The following is a 17109-nucleotide window of genomic DNA, read 5'->3' on the forward strand; positions in this document are numbered from 1 at the left end:
CCTTTGATAACTATTGGTTCAGTGTAGTGGATATTACCCTAAATACTTTATTATGATAAAAAGACATGTTCCTATATATGACTTATAATATTCATTTATTTTGGATAAAAATAATTTTTGAACAAAATTTCTATTTTCTTTTCACACAGTGTTTAATGAGAATTTAAAGAAAAACAATTAGTAGATAAATTCGGAATGGAAACACATAGACTAGACATGGTAGATATTATGTGCAATATTCATTACTAAAATTGAGATTTTTTTACAAGAAACCCTTTGTTGACAATAATACTTCCTGGCTTCCTTACATGTTCTAGTATACTGCAGTGCTTAATTGTCTCAATTTAAACAAATGATTTAGATAAATCCTTTCAAGAAATAAAATTTTTATTTTAATTAAGATTGTTCTTATTGTTTTGATAAAAATTGTGTGCAAACAAGATGCAGTGATATCCAATTAAATTATCTCCCCTTGAATAAAACACAAGAAGTTACCTCCCTTTGTAAAATCACAACTCCTTTGATGTTTTATAGGACAACTTAGTATCATAAAGAATAAACTGATAGATGTGTTTTAAAGCAGTTAAGTGTGCAACTTAGTATCATAGAGGATGTTAGAGGAAATGTACATTAATGTATGTAATAACAATGATAATTGTAATAATTTTATGGTTCTGGTCCTGCCTAGAATTAAATGGATGTGTTTTAAATAGAATGGTGATAGTAACATCTGTCTGAACATTTTAATGTCTCATTTCAATATTTAAAATAAATATTTTTCTGTTACAAATCATGATGTACGCTGCCCATCAAGGCCCCTTGATTGTATATTCTTATTCTGTTCTGTTCTTATTCTATAAATGCTATTTGAATAATATAGAAGCTCAGATGTGTTGTCCCACTCTAAAACAAATACTTAAAATTTCTAAGCAACTACATTATAATTAGTAAAGCTCAATTACACAGAACATCTAAACAACAGTAATATAAATAGCAGTCTATACAGGATAACCAATTAATTGTTAAGCAGTATGGTGCCAAGCCATCATGTTTCTCCATTAACTAGATATTTATAGTGGTTTAATGCTCACATTTTAAATCTATCAGAGTTGCTTTCTCCTAAAAACCTCCTTGTATTACAGCTAAATGAATATTGATATCCAGTTATAAAACAGATTCAATAAAGTTTGACAATCTGCCAGTTTTATCCTACAAAAAATATTATACAGAATAATCAAATGCATTGTATTTACCAACATTGCAGATTTCCTACATATTTTTGGTGTATTACTCTAGAATTTTATTATAAATTCAGAATGTCAATGAAATAACACTAACTTGATTGCCAGAAATCTGTGCTGCTTATCTTCATTGGAGTACCCCAGGAAGATTTATAAATATAATACAACATGTAACTTATCTTAAAATAAGATTTAGTATTGGCTTATACTTCTCAAGATAAATGGTCAAGGAACAGATTACTCTTTTTGAGCTCTGGACTTTGAGGTCCACATATGTAGACCTATTTACATGACAGTTGAGCTCTGAACTCCAAAGTTCACTCATGTAGTCCTATTTAAATTACAGAATATTTGCATATTTGCAATCTGATGATAAGTCATGACCCAGGACGTGTAACCTTTCCTGCTCCTGTAATTGTACATGGATATAAGTACAATCTGATGATAAGTCATGACCCAGGAAGGGCAACCTTTCCTGCTCCTGTAATTGTACATGGATATAAGTACAATCTGATGATAAGTCATGACCCAGGACGGGTAACCTTTCCTGCTCCTGTAATTGTACATGGATATAAGTACAATCTGATGATAAGTCATGACCGAGGAAGGGTAACCTTTCCTGCTTCTGTAATTGTACATGGATATAAGTACAATCTGATGGTAAGTCATGACCCAGGACGGGTAACCTTTCCTGCTCCTGTAATTGTACATGGATATAAGTACAATCTGATGATAAGTCATGACCCAGGACGGGTAACCTTTCCTGCTCCTGTAATTGTACATGGATATAAGTACAATCTGATGATAAGTCATGACCCAGGACGGGTAACCTTTCCTGCTCCTGTTATTGTACATGGATATAAGTACAATCTGATAAGTCATGACCGAGGAAGGGTAACCTTTCCTGCTCCTGTAATTGTACATGGATATAAGTACAATCTGATGATAAGTCATGACCCAGGACGGGTAACCTTTCCTGCTCCTGTAATTGTACATGGATATAAGTACAATCTGATGATAAGTCATGACCTAGGATGGGCAACCTTTCCTGCTCCTGTAATTGTACATGGATATAAGTACAATCTGATGATAAGTCATGACCCAGGAAGGGCAACCTTTACTGCTCCTGTAATTGTACATGGATGTAAGTACAATCTGATGATAAGTCATGACCCAGGATGGGCAACCTTTCCTGCTCCTGTAATTGTACATGGATATAAGTACAATCTGATGATAAGTCATGACCCAGGAAGGGCAACCTTTCCTGCTCCTGTAATTGTACATGGATATAAGTACAATCTGATGATAAATCATGACCCAAGACGGGCAACCTTTCCTGCTCCTGTAATTGTACATGGATATAAGTACAATCTGATGATAAGTCATGACCCAGGAAGGGCAACCTTTCCTGCTCTTGTAATTGTACATGGATATAAGTACAATCTGATGATAAGTCATGACCCAGGAAGGGCAACCTTTCCTGCTCCTGTAATTGTACATGGATATAAGTACAATCTGATGATAAGTCATGACCCAGGATGGGCAACCTTTCCTGCTCCTGTAATTGTACATGGATATAAGTACAATCTGATGATAAGTCATGACCCAGGATGGGCAACCTTTCCTGCTCCTGTAATTGTACATGGATATAAGTACAATCTGATGATAAGTCATGACCCAGGAAGGGCAACCTTTCCTGCTCCTGTAATTGTACATGGATATAAGTACAATCTGATGATAAGTCATGACCCAGGATGGGTAACCTTTCCTGCTCCTGTTATTGTACATGGATATAAGTACAATCTGATGATAAGTCATGACCCAGGATGGGCAACCTTTCCTGCTCCTGTAATTGTACATGGATATAAGTACAATCTGATGATAAGTCATGACCCAGGAAGGGCAACCTTTCCTGCTCCTGTTATTGTACATGGATATAAGTACAATCTGATGATAAGTCATGACCCTGGATAAGGAAGATGGTATTATCAACGTATCATAAATTGAGAACATACATTTTCAGCTGTGATACAATATCTTTAGCTAAGATGTGTTCTAATTTGTTGTGTACAATTAATGGTCATTTGAAGAAATGAAATATTTTTGTATTTAGATTCTTCAAAAAGATGAAAATCAAAATTCAAATTGAATTTGTTATATTCAAATCTAGTATTTAAAATTAGATAAGTGTTACATGTTGATTATCCCTTATTTTACTACTAAATGGAGTATTGGCTTGGTTATATTGTCAAGGGAGTGTCTATAACATAATACAGTAATAACAGAGTAATTGCTCATTGCATAAGACTGTATATAGGATATAATCCTAATGCATCATATATGTACTCTCAAGGGAGTGTCTATTGTTTGGAAATGTCAATTTATATTTAATAATGTATATCACCATGTTGATAAAACTTTCAACTAAAATAAACTTTTGAGTTTTAATGACAAATTTTATAATTTCAGAATCCCGGGTGACAATCATACAGAATGTCGGACTTTGAGGAGGGGGAGAAACCGCCAGCCCCTCCTGTCAGGCATACAAGCACAAGGTAATATTAGTCACAACTCCTCCATACTGGTTTCTAGATTTACATATTTTATTGAGAAGTTGTCTTTGGTTATATACAGAGCACTGTTTTAAATGTTAAAATAATACCACCAAATATTAAATGACTGTAATTATCAATGATAATAATTTGCCAGTCATTCAATCAGTCATAAAACACAATTACATTTGTAAAGACATAAATAGGTGTAATATCTTTTTGTTTTAAGTACAAAATAATGTTAAAATAGGAAGGCTACCTTTAATTCTACTTCGTTACATAAGAATAAACATTTGTCATGTCAGCTGATTTAAAATTCATAATAATAATACTGGAAGGTATTCAGCAAAGCCTTTATCAATATATCTAACCTAAATTTGTCAATGAACCTTTAAGTTTTATTTAAATTGGTGATTAGATGAATGTTAGAATAGATTTACACCTGAAAAGACCGAGCCCACCTTGCTTTTTTGACAAGGTAAAAGTCAGCCGATCTGATAATGTAATGTTTACACAAAGTCTGATCAATTTAAACACATGTGAATACTTTACTTAATACACAGGAACATAAAACGGCAGGACAGGAAACATGACCAATCATAATGTAAATAGTCACTGACAATCAAAATCCATAAACTGAGTGCATTTTATTCAGGATGGTTAAGATTCATTCATAAAAAATTATTTCCTACAATAGCCCTACGATGGATAAAAGTAAATGTAGTATATACATCAATACAACAGTTCTGTATTGTAAAAAAGGATGTAAAATTCAATAAAACTCAATGCTTCTTTTACACATTTAAATGGGAAAACTAAGTTGTACTGTTTTATCCCTAAAATTGCATTGTCACATTTCTTGGTTTGTATGAATTAATCAGTGAGAAAACAAGATCTGTGCAAGATGTTTATTTTTAAATATGACTGTTTAGTTGAATAATTTATATGATCTAATGGGTATAGATTTACACTGATGATAAATATAATGGCTCTTAGCTAAACTTTCATGTTTCTTTGCTTAGAATTCTATTTAACTTGCAATATTGGTTTTGTACAAACACTGGATAAGAGGCAAGACAGTTGAAAGAGATATGAAAAGACAAAAGATGTCACCTCTTCTTTTTAAAGAAAAAAAATATGTAAGTGAATATGGATGAGGCAGTATAAGTGGCAAAGTTACCTGGCTTAAGATATTTTGTCTGGTTAATAGGTATGCTTACAAAAGGAGGGTGCCCATTTTGACATCTGTCACTATATATTCAATTTCAAATAGGTAGGATTTTTTATGGCAACTTTATACAATGATTCATCTGATCCCTGTATTTGTTGTTTCACAGTAAAATTAAGTTCACTTGCATACATTATTTTACAAGAAATCAAGTTTAATAACAAAACATTTCTTAATGAGTTTCTTACAAGACTTGAGCATAAGAAAAGTAAATCCTAATTGTGAATTGTTTAGACCTGCAGTGATTCATATAGAATTCAATACAGTGATTGACAGGTCTACTGTTCCTTCATTATTGATTCCTCAAATGCATACAGCTCAGCAACATTTAAATATTACACAGAGAAAAGCTAATTGATTCATGCTGGGTAAGAAATAACTATTTCTGACAGATAGTTGAAAGAGTGCACTCTTATGTTGTGTATTTACAGTAATACATACTATGCATTACATATTTCTTCTGGTAAAAAATTTCATTCATTCTTCTTACAAAAAATCTTAATATTAAAAAAAAGAAGATTTTTGTGAAAATATTGGTTAATCTATGCTCTGTTTTTGTGCCTGTACCATATTAAAATCTAGCGGTTTCTCCTATGGGGATTTGTTTTTCCAAATCATTGGAGCTTGAATTTTCTTACAAAATGACATCTGATCCATGAGGGGGTCATTTCATTGACCTTCCCAGTGTCCCCACAGTTAACCTCTACTTTTTGTTTTAATTGATCGATATGTTTTAATTTAATATTTAAGGAAAGTATTTCTAATCCATATTGTTAAGGGAAGGGGATGATAAATGAAAAAGATGTTATTTCAAATGTTGCTTCATAACCACTTTTATAGAGGCAATGTTAACAGGACATTCACTCCCCAAATCTGATAAAAGAGAGATATTTAAAACTCAGGACTCTATTCAGATATAAGGTGCACATGTATATAAATAACAGTGAGAGGATTTGACATTAAACTTCTACAACCAAATAACCTCATAAGAAGGAAACATTTTAGTGTATTTCAATCTGTCTTCCTTCAATGTTTACACTGCCCCTCATGTGTCATAAGGAGTTAACACAAAATATTCCTTCAACATGCATATCCATCAGTATATTGTTGGAGATATTATATGTAAATATGGTATTTGTTTGAGTCATTTGTTATCAATGGTTTCCACAATGTTGTACGATATGATTAATGTCAACACTTAATGCTAATCAAATTGTTATATTGTATATTTCCTTGTTTATTATAAATAAAGCCTCAGGCAGAAAAAAAAGCAGTAGATTACAGTATATGAAGAAGATCAATGTATATAAAAATAAGAGGATGTGGTAGGATTGCCAATGAAACGACTGCAATTGCAGGTCACTGTACTGCCTTCAATAACGAGCAAAAATGTATACAGTTTGAACATGTTTTCAAGGCATCCAACACTCCCCTAACCTGTGACAACAACACAACATAAGAACATACTATTAAACTCGCTTCAAAAGGCTTGTGAATTATCATTTCAACAGAAAAAGACAAAAAACAAGTAGCAAAAGAATTAAGACATTAAATACAGGTTTGCAAGAACTGAATGTTACTGAAAGCTAGTTCAAAGTTAATATAAAACAACTATAAAATTCATGTTTCAAAGACTAAAATATCATTCAATACACATCCAATGGATTTAGTGTATAGATGGTATTAACAGTCTTGAAAAAAACCATGATCTTTTACAATGCCAAAATGTCAGTACATGTACATTTGTATATGAAAAAATTAATATTACTTAATATAATTAAGGACCGTAAATGTTCATAGCTGTTAATTAGGATTGATATTTAGTTAAAGTTATATTTTTTTTTATAACAAAATCAATGTTTGTGCTGATACACCAATATGGGTTCACTATTTACTCTTTGAAGAAAGAAAAAGTTTAAAAAAAGACCACCCACACCAGAAATTATATCTTTCAAACAAAGTCTTTTTATTTCGCAATAGTGAAATGCATGTTTGTTATTGATTAAATTTTTACAAGCAAGAAATTACATTTCCATCATCAAAATGAATATAATGTAATATCCTTGAAAAACTTTTAAGTTCCCGTTTAATTGGGATGAAATTTAGAAATCTGAATTAGATTTAACTGAAGCGAGGAAATTGAATGTTTTAGTTGTGAATAATAAATGATATTTTACATGTAGCAGATTTCAGCTGACAGTCAATTCCAGTGATTTCTTTGTTATGATTTAATTGAGAAATAAAATTGCTGCATTCAGTATTGTCAATTTCAACATGTATCACTCAAGTTTTGGCATTTCCAACCAAGGCTGTAAGGGTTACTTGTAACTGAAACATTTCAAATGAATTTACAATTTTACTCAGCTACCTACCTTAAGCAAAATAATTGTACTTTTCTCAGGCAACTTACATCACCTTTGTTTTTGTCCTCAGCTCAACTTTATGTTTGTTTGAATTCTATAACATTAATTGAGTTGACAAATCTTGGTTAATAATAGACAGCAATTATACATTCACTAGAATTGCTAGTTTTTATGATGGACGTTACAATTCTCTCTTATTAGTAGGGCTTCCACCACTTATAAAAACTGGCTACCACATTATAGCCAAGAGTATTAGAATACCAATGGAATTGACACTTTATAGCCAAGAGTATTAGAATACCAATGGAATTGACACTTTATAGCCAAGAGTATTAGAATACCAATGGAATTGACACTTTATAGCCAAGAGTATTAGAATACCAATGGAATTGACACTTTATAGCCAAGAGTATTAGAATACCAATGGAATTGACACTTTATTCATCATTTTCAAACTGGTTTATATCACAATGTTACGTCATTACATATGAATATTTTATATTTATTGTAGAGTTGCTGATCTTCCTCATGAACACAAACCTCTCCCTAAAGAACCTGACAGCAAAGAAGAAAAAAGAAGAATAAAGACCCCTAAAAGTGAGCAATATACAAAAAATATACTTTTGTTTTCCTTACTTCCTCTTATTTATGGTGGAGGTGCTGCTCTTGGATCATTCTCTTATAAAAACCTTTTCTTGGATCATTCTCTTATAAAAACCTTTTCTTGGATCATTTTCTTATAAAAACCTTTTCTTGGATCATTCTCTTATAAAAACCTTTTCTTGGATCATTCTCTTATAAAAACCTGAGCATGCTCTATTTTCCTATAAAAATCTGAGCATGCTCCATTGTCCTATTAAAACCTAAGTGTGCTCCATTTTCATACAAAAACTTTTTCTTGGGTCATTTTTTTAATGAAAGAAAACGGTTTTTCGTTCATTTTACTCTAAAAACAAGAGTTTTGTTCATTTTCCAATAAAAACCTTTTCTTGGGCATTTTCTTTTAAAAACCGCGGCTTGGTTCATTTTCCTATAAAAACCTTTTTTTTTGGTCATTTCCCTTTTAAAAAATCTGGGCTTGATTTATTTTCTTACTAAAAAACACTCTTTTTGATTCATTTTCCTCTGAAAACCTGTGCTTTATTCATTTTGCAATAAAAATCTGTGCTTGGTACATATTTCTCTAAAACATTTTCCTATTAAACCTGAGTTTGGTTCATTTTCCATTTAAGTTTTGAACAATTTTGTGCACATCTTTCAATCTGATCGTAGGAATATAAGTAATAGACTGGTTTGATCGGCAGTATTATATACATTGTATATTATTACATGAAGAGTATTTCTAGTCAAGTGATTATCTTACCTGAAAGAAAGTAGTTAACGTAACAGAAATGTTAGATTTGATTCCATTTATGACAGATTTATCTCCCTTTAATGATCAGTGACTAGTGATGTATTTTAGACAGTAGGGTTGGAAAGCATGTTTCCTGTGAATCTATATATGTAATGTAACAAAAAGTGAATTTTAATGAGGCCTTAAAATTTTTTTAATTATGTTTAACAAATAGAATGAATGAACAGATATTATTAATTAAAAAGAAGATTTTGAGATGAGGAAATATTTTGTGAATTCCCTCACACTTTGACATACATATATACAGTACTACCCTAAATAAATACCCCATGACCAGGAAAGGAAGTACTTGTTATACACAATTTCTACTAATGAACCCTTCTCCTTAACACAGGATATCAAAGGCTACCAAGGGGAAAAGATTTACTGCCAGATATTTTTGTCATTGTGTAGGGAAAAGATAACATTGTTGTCGAAATTATATTGATAATAAATGGGATTTTTTCCCTTTTAATTTCCTGTTTGACATTTTTTGTACATTATTGATTTGTAACAGAAGGTCAATTCCCCATTGGTAACCTAGATTAGAATTAGTCATTGCATCTTTGGAAGAGAATGTGCACAATAGAGTAATTAAATTAAATGAGCCCTCAGAGAAAGACAATCATATTGCTACCCTGAAATGATATGAAAATATGGAATAGTTCAATCTTACCAACAGATGGGATTTACTTATAAAATTTATGGGAATTACTTTTATTTATTTGTGACTTATAAGGGAAATTGACTATTGTGTAGTGGTTAAAGTACATAAAAAACATGGAGTAACTTAAAGTTTAAGTGTATTTGTTCCGTTAAGTAATTAATCAAGGAATGATAAAAGGAGTATGATGTTGTTGTGATCTAAAATGATGAAGAAGCAGCGGTCAAGTGGTGGGAATTTTTTATCCAATACTCTTCGAAGAATCAGTGTCACAGGTACTGAGTTATAAATTTAGCTTGATAATGTTTTTGTGAAGTCTATGTTTTTCTTAATTTTGTAAATGATAAAACTGTTCAACGAAATTTTATAATTAGATAAATAGGGGTCCTACTGAACAGATATATAAAACTGGGGTCCTACTAAAGAGATAAATAAAAAGGTGTCACACTAAACAGACAAATGAACAGAGGTCCTACAAAACAGATAGATAAACAGGGGTCCTACTAAACAGATGAATAAAACAGGGGTTCTACTGAAGAGATGAATAAACAGGGGTCCTACTAAGCAGATAGATAAACAGGGACCCTACTAAACAGAAAAATAAACAGGGGCCCTACTAAACACATAGATAAACAGGGATCCTACAAAACAGATAAATAAAACAGGGGTCCTACTGAAGAGATGAATAAACAGGGGTCCTATTAAGCAGATAGATTAACAGGGGTCCTACTAAGCAGATAGATTAACAGGGGTCCTACTACACTGATCAATAAACAGGGGTCCAACTAAACAGAAAAATCAACAGGGGCACTACTAAACAGATCGATAAACAGGGGTTCTACAAAACAGATGGATAAATAGGGGTCCTATTGAAAAGATGAATACACAGTGGTCCTACTAAACAGATGTATAAACAGGGTTCCTACAAAACAGATGGATAAACAGGGGTCCTACTTAATAGATGGATAAACAGGGGTCCTACTGAATGATGAATAAACAGGGGTCCTACTGAAGAGATGAATTAACAGAGGTCCTACTGAAGAGATGAATAAACAGGGGTCCTACAAAACAGATAGATAAAACAGGGGTCATTCTAAAAAGATTGATAAACAGGGGTCCTACTAAACAGATAAATAAACAGGGGTTCTACTAAATAGATAATGAAACAGGGGTCCTACTGAATAGATAGATAAACTGTGGGTTCTACTGAAGAGATAAATATACAGGGGTCCTACTGAAGAGATGAATAAACAGGGGTCCTACTGAAGAGATGAATAAACAGGGGTCCTACTGAAGAGATGAATTAACAGGGGTCCTACTGAAGAGATGAATTAACAGGGGTCCTACTGAAGAGATGAATAAACAGGGGTCCTACTGAAGAGATGAATTAACAGGGGTCCTACTGAAGAGATGAATTAACAGGGGTCCTACAAAACAGATAGATAAAATGGGGGTCATTCTTACGAGATTGATAAACAGGGGTCCTACTAAATAGATAAATAAACAGGGGTCCTATTAAACTTTTTTATAACAGGGTCCTACTTAACACATAGATAAAACAGGGGTAGATTAAATATGGGTCCTTCTAAACACAGATAAAACTGAGGTCGTACTCTGCTACTGAACAGAAGGATAAACAAATTTTTATTCTTAATCTGAACTGTTCTAAAGTGGATTGTAAAATTTGGTTTTGTAATTTGTATGCCTGTTTTTTTGAAAGAGATTTGTTTTTTTAGCCAAGCTAAGAGTATTGCTTTCTATAAAATCTTTTCGTTCTATATAATCTGGAATATGACTGTAATTTTCTTATACTTTTAACATTAAATCAATATTACTTTGCATTTCATGTTATTAGGGAATACAGTTTTACTCTTTAAAATGCCATTTGGTTATGGATAACCTTTTACAAGATTACAGTTGAACTCATTTCCCCCTCCTCAATCAGACTTAGAAAGGCCAAAAGATCCAATTTACATTGCATCCCCTTATTATTATTCTGTTGGTAAAAGATTACTCAATACTTTTTATGCCCCACCTACGATAGTAGAGGGGCATTATGTTTTCTGGTCTGTGCGTCCGTTCGTCCGTCTGTTCGTTCGTCCGTTCGTTCGTCCGTTCGTCCGTCTGTCCCGCTTCAGGTTAAAGTTTTTGGTCAAGGTAGTTTTTGATGAAGTTGAAGTCCAATCAACTTGAAACTTAGTATACATGTTCCCTTTGATAAGATCATTCTAATTTTAATGCCAAATTAGAGAATTTATTCCAATTTCATGGTCCACTAAACATAGAAAATGATAGTGCGAGTGGGGCATCCGTGTACTGTGGACACATTCTTGTTAAAGATTAATACTATCTTTCTTAGTGTACAATGTTGTGTCTAAGGATGAGTAATTGAAGATTCAATTCATTATTTCCTTGAATGCTCTATACATGTTCATTGGCACATACATTACTGAAAATAAGTCATAACTTCCTAGGGAATTTAAAAATTGAAACTTTTCTTTTGGCAATGATGCTTTGTCTGAAGATTTAAATGATTAGATATCAATATTGGTTCAATAGTAGTTCAAATAAACAAACATTGTCTTAACTAAAGTATATACCCTTTCTCTGTATTTCATCTATTACTTTTTTTGTTGTCATTTTTCTTTTTCTGAAACATACTTCAGTATGTAACACCATCATGCACTCGAACTGTTAATTTCCTTCCAATTTAGGACAATAAATTGTGTTTCCTTTTACAATTCAGACTTTTCTAAATATATTTCTTGCTGATGCATGTATGGAGTTTGTTTTAATAAACTAAACTGTAATGTCAGCTGGTTCAGCAGTGTTTTTATATTTAATACGAAATATAGACAACAACATCGAGCAGGTGTCTAATTAATGGACATTAGGCATGTTTGGTGGAATTACATTTAAACATATTAACAGCAGTTCAGAGATACATGTACAGTGAAATTGAAATAGGAAATATTTAAAACATAATGTGTAGTTCCAAAATTCAAATCCTATTAAACCAAAACTATTAATCACTGACTGTTCTTGGAAAAAGTATCTGTTGTAATTAAACAAATCTGGAAAAACCTTTTTGAGTTGTATCTGTTGTAACTAAACAAATCTGGGAAATCTTTTAGAGTTGTATCTGTTGTAACTAAACAAATCTGGGAAATCTTTTAGAGTTGTATCTGTTGTAACTAAACAAATCTGGGAAATTTTTTAGAGTTATATCTGTATTGACATGTTGTAGGAGTTTTAATAACCATAAAGATGAACTTCTTTGTTATAATAGAATCCTGCTCTGCATTTAAACAAATATGGCAACAATTCCTTGGGAATTTGGTTGGTGCACATGTTTTCCAGTGGCTGTCTTTAGATTTCCAGCCTTTCATCTTATTTAATCCACTTTGCAGATTTTATTTACTTGTTCTTCCTCTCACCATGCATGAATTAGTTGTAAATTGTTCTTCTCCTCACCATAAAATTGAGAATGGAAATGGGGAATGTGTCAAAGAGACAACAACCCGACCATAGAAAAAACAACAGCAGAAGGTCACTAACAAGTCTTCAATGTAGCGAGACATTCCCGCACCTGGAGGCGTCCTTCAGCTGGCCCCTAAACAAATATATACTAGTTCAGTGATAATGAACGCCATACTAATTTCTGAATTGTACACAAGAAACTAAAATTAAAAAAAATACAGGACTTACAAAGGCCAGAGGCTCCTGACTTGGGACAGGCGCAAAAATGCAGCTGGGTTAAACATGTTTATGAGATCTCAACCCTTCCCCTATATCTCTAGCCAATGTAGAAAAGTAAATGCATAACAATACGCACATTTAAAATTCAATTCAAGAGAAGTCCAAGTCTGATGTCAGAAGATGTAACTAAATAAAATAAACAGAATGACAATAATACATAAATAACAACAGACAACTAGCAGTTAACTGACATGCCAGTTAGTATTTAATAGTTTTCCATTTCTAAGCTTCATATTTGTTTTTATGCCCCACCTACGATAGTAGAGGGGCATTATGTTTTCTGGTCTGTGCGTCCGTTCGTTCATCCGTCTGTCCCGCTTCAGGTTAAAGTTTTTGGTCAAGGTAGTTTTTGATGAAGTTGAAGTCCAATCGACTTCAAACTTAGTATACATGTTCCCTATGATATGATCTTTTTAATTTTAATGCCAAATTAGAGGGTTAACTTCAATTTCACGGTCCACTGAACATAGAAAATGATAGTGCGAGTGGGGCATCCGTGTACTGGGGACACATTCTTGTTTGTTTGTGAAATATATTATAAAGGAGCAAAGACTGGCGTCCAGAATATGAACCAGCATACAATAAATTAAGTTATGTAAAAATGATAAATCTGTTCGGCTAAAAATGTCAAACACTATTAGTATTAGTTACCCGGAAAAAATAGGGTATATCAGGGTAGCGACTGACGGCTGACTAAATAGTAGAATGGGGCTGAATATTGAAATACTTCTTTTTGATAAATATTCCTAAAGTAATGAACTAGAGAAGTTCTCGCTCGGACACACACTCCATAATCTAGTATATTATAAGAGCATAAACCTGAAGCATGAATTAGTTGTAAATTGTTCTGAATTGTTAAAAAACAACAATCAATCAATAGTCCATGTAAAATTATGATGAAGTCAGTTTATCAATTTTGCATTCAGGGTTATACTGTGTTAGTTTTAAAAGTTGAGTGTTTGGGACATATTCATTCTTATCAGTATCACTAACAGTTTCTTTTTATATTTTAGGTACTAAGATTACAAGGCTACAGAATGAGAAGCCGGTCATATCATCCCCATCAAACTTTGAACATACCATCCATGTTGGATTTGATGCTCATACGGGGGAGTTCACGGTAGGTTATCAGCTCATATTGGAGAGTTCACAGTAAGTTATCAGCTCATATTGGAGAGTTCACGGTAGATTATCAGCTCATACTAGAGAGTTCACTGTAGGCTATCAGCTCATAGGGGAGAGTTAATGGTAGGTTATTAGCTCATAAGGGAGAGTTCACAGTAGGTTATCAGCTCATAAGGGAGAGTTCATGGTAGGTTATCAGCTCATACTAGAGAGTTCACTGTAGGCTATCAGCTCATAGGGGAGAGTTCATGGTAGGTTATCAGCTCATAAGGGAGAGTTCATGGTAGGTTATCAGCTCATATGGAAGAGTTCATGGTAGGTTATCAGCTCATACGGTAGAGTTCATGGTAGGTTATCAGCTCATAAGGGAGAGTTCACAGTAGGTTATCAGCTCATAAGGGAGAGTTCATGGTAGGTTATCAGCTCATATGGAAGAGTTCATGGTAGGTTATCAGCTCATACGGGAGAGTTCACTGTAGGCTATCAGCTCATATTGGAGAGTTCACGGTAGATTATCAGCTCATACTAGAGAGTTCACTGTAGGCTATCAGCTCATAGGGGAGAGTTAATGGTAGGTTATCAGCTCATACGGAAGAGTTCACGGTAGGTTATCAGCTCATAAGGGAGAGTTCACAGTAGGTTATCAGCTCATAAGGGAGAGTTCATGGTAGGTTATCAGCTCATATGGAAGAGTTCATGGTAGGTTATCAGCTCATACGGTAGAGTTCATGGTAGGTTATCAGCTCATACGGGAGAGTTCACTGTAGATTATCGAATACACCACCCCATAGAATTTCAATTTAGAAAATAAAATATGAAAAAATTGTACTGTTATAGGTAAATTGATATAAATATAAAAAATACAAACTGCAATGTTATAATATCAACAGCATTGTATTGAAACTTTAAATACAAAAAGTAAGATTTGATGGACAGTTCTTATGTATGTTTGCATTTTAAATGATGTTATCATAAAATGTTATGTGAAAAAAACACTATTGACTAACACTTTTGATGTTTTGATTTAACACTTACATATTTCAAAGAATGTGACAATCATTGTTATTATGTAGTTAGCTGTCTGAAACAAATTACTGAAGTAATATGATTGATATTCTATATTTCAGGGCATGCCAGAATCGTGGGCTAAACTACTGTCTCAATCATTTGATATTCTATATTTCAGGGCATGCCAGAATCTTGGGCTAAACTACTGTCTCAATCATTTGATATTCTATATTTCAGGGCATGCCAGAATCGTGGGCTAAACTACTGTCTCAATCATTTGATATTCTATATTTCAGGGCATGCCAGAATCGTGGGCTAAACTACTGTCTTAATCATTTGATATTCTATATTTCAGGGCATGCCAGAATCGTGGGCTAAACTACTGTCTCAATCATTTGATATTCTATATTTCAGGGCATGCCAGAATCGTGGGCTAAACTACTGTCTCAATCATTTGATATTCTATATTTCAGGGCATGCCAGAATCGTGGGCTAAACTACTGTCTCAATCATTTGATATTCTATATTTCAGGGCATGCCAGAATCTTGGGCTAAACTACTGTCTCAATCATTTGATATTCTATATTTCAGGGCATGCCAGAATCGTGGGCTAAACTACTGTCTCAATCATTTGATATTCTATATTTCAGGGCATGCCAGAATCGTGGGCTAAACTACTGTCTCAATCATTTGATATTCTATATTTCAGGGCATGCCAGAATCGTGGGCTAAACTACTGTCTCAATCATTTGATATTCTATATTTCAGGGCATGCCAGAATCGTGGGCTAAACTACTGTCTCAATCATTTGATATTCTATATTTCAGGGCATGCCAGAATCGTGGGCTAAACTACTGTCTCAATCATTTGATATTCTATATTTCAGGGCATGCCAGAATCGTGGGCTAAACTACTGTCTCAATCATTTGATATTCTATATTTCAGGGCATGCCAGAATCGTGGGCTAAACTACTGTCTCAATCATTTGATATTCTATTTTTCAGGGCATGCCAGAATCGTGGGCTAAACTACTGTCTCAATCATTTGATATTCTATATTTTAGGGCATGCCAGAATCGTGGGCTAAACTACTGTCTCAATCATTTGATATTCTATATTTCAGGGCATGCCAGAATCGTGGGCTAAACTACTGTCTCAATCATTTGATATTCTATATTTTAGGGCATGCCAGAATCGTGGGCTAAACTACTGTCTCAATCATTTGATATTCTATATTTCAGGGCATGCCAGAATCGTGGGCTAAACTACTGTCTCAATCATTTGATATTCTATATTTCAGGGCATGCCAGAATCGTGGGCTAAACTACTGTCTCAATCATTTGATATTCTATATTTCAGGGCATGCCAGAATCGTGGGCTAAACTACTGTCTCAATCAAACATCTCTAAATCGGAACAAAAGAAGAATCCTCAGGCCGTGTTAGATGTACTCAAATATTATGACACATCCACCAAAGAAAAAGATATACAAAAACCTAAATATATGACCAACATTAAACCTCCTAGTAAGTTACTTTTTATAGTACTGTAAAAGGGTGGGAAGGACCTTTATTATTAAGTGTCACAACCCTTTATCCAGTACAGTTAGTATCAAATAGACTTAAAAATGTAATTGTCATTTTACAAATTGCATTATTTAGGTACGATTAGCATCAAATGGAGTAAACTATTTTTCATTATAACTTCAAATTAAATTAATCAAAGCTATATGCTTAATTGTCATATCAGTTACTCCATTTCCATCTGCTAGTATATAA

The 17109-nt window shown here is 33.2% G+C and overlaps 1 protein-coding gene across 5 annotated transcripts in view; it reads left to right on the forward strand.

Annotated features, from left to right (window-relative positions):
* LOC143066938 (serine/threonine-protein kinase PAK 2-like) overlaps positions 1-17109 on the forward strand; it is a 43386-nt gene that overhangs the window by 11532 nt on the left and 14745 nt on the right. For 4 of the 5 annotated variants that reach the window (XM_076239807.1, XM_076239809.1, XM_076239811.1 and 1 more), the window contains exons 2-5: positions 3711-3796; positions 7896-7981; positions 14214-14320; positions 16692-16857. In XM_076239807.1, coding sequence (XP_076095922.1) covers positions 3735-3796; positions 7896-7981; positions 14214-14320; positions 16692-16857 — 421 coding nt within the window. In that variant the 5' untranslated portion in view covers positions 3711-3734. Of the gene's footprint in view, positions 1-3710; positions 3797-7895; positions 7982-9329; positions 9717-14213; positions 14321-16691; positions 16858-17109 lie in introns of those variants that run through there. The other variant, XM_076239812.1, reaches the window with a different exon arrangement.

The sequence above is a fragment of the Mytilus galloprovincialis genome, chromosome 3 (genome assembly GCF_965363235.1).
Source record: "Mytilus galloprovincialis chromosome 3, xbMytGall1.hap1.1, whole genome shotgun sequence".
In the NCBI taxonomy this organism is placed as follows: Eukaryota; Metazoa; Mollusca; class Bivalvia; order Mytilida; family Mytilidae; genus Mytilus; species Mytilus galloprovincialis.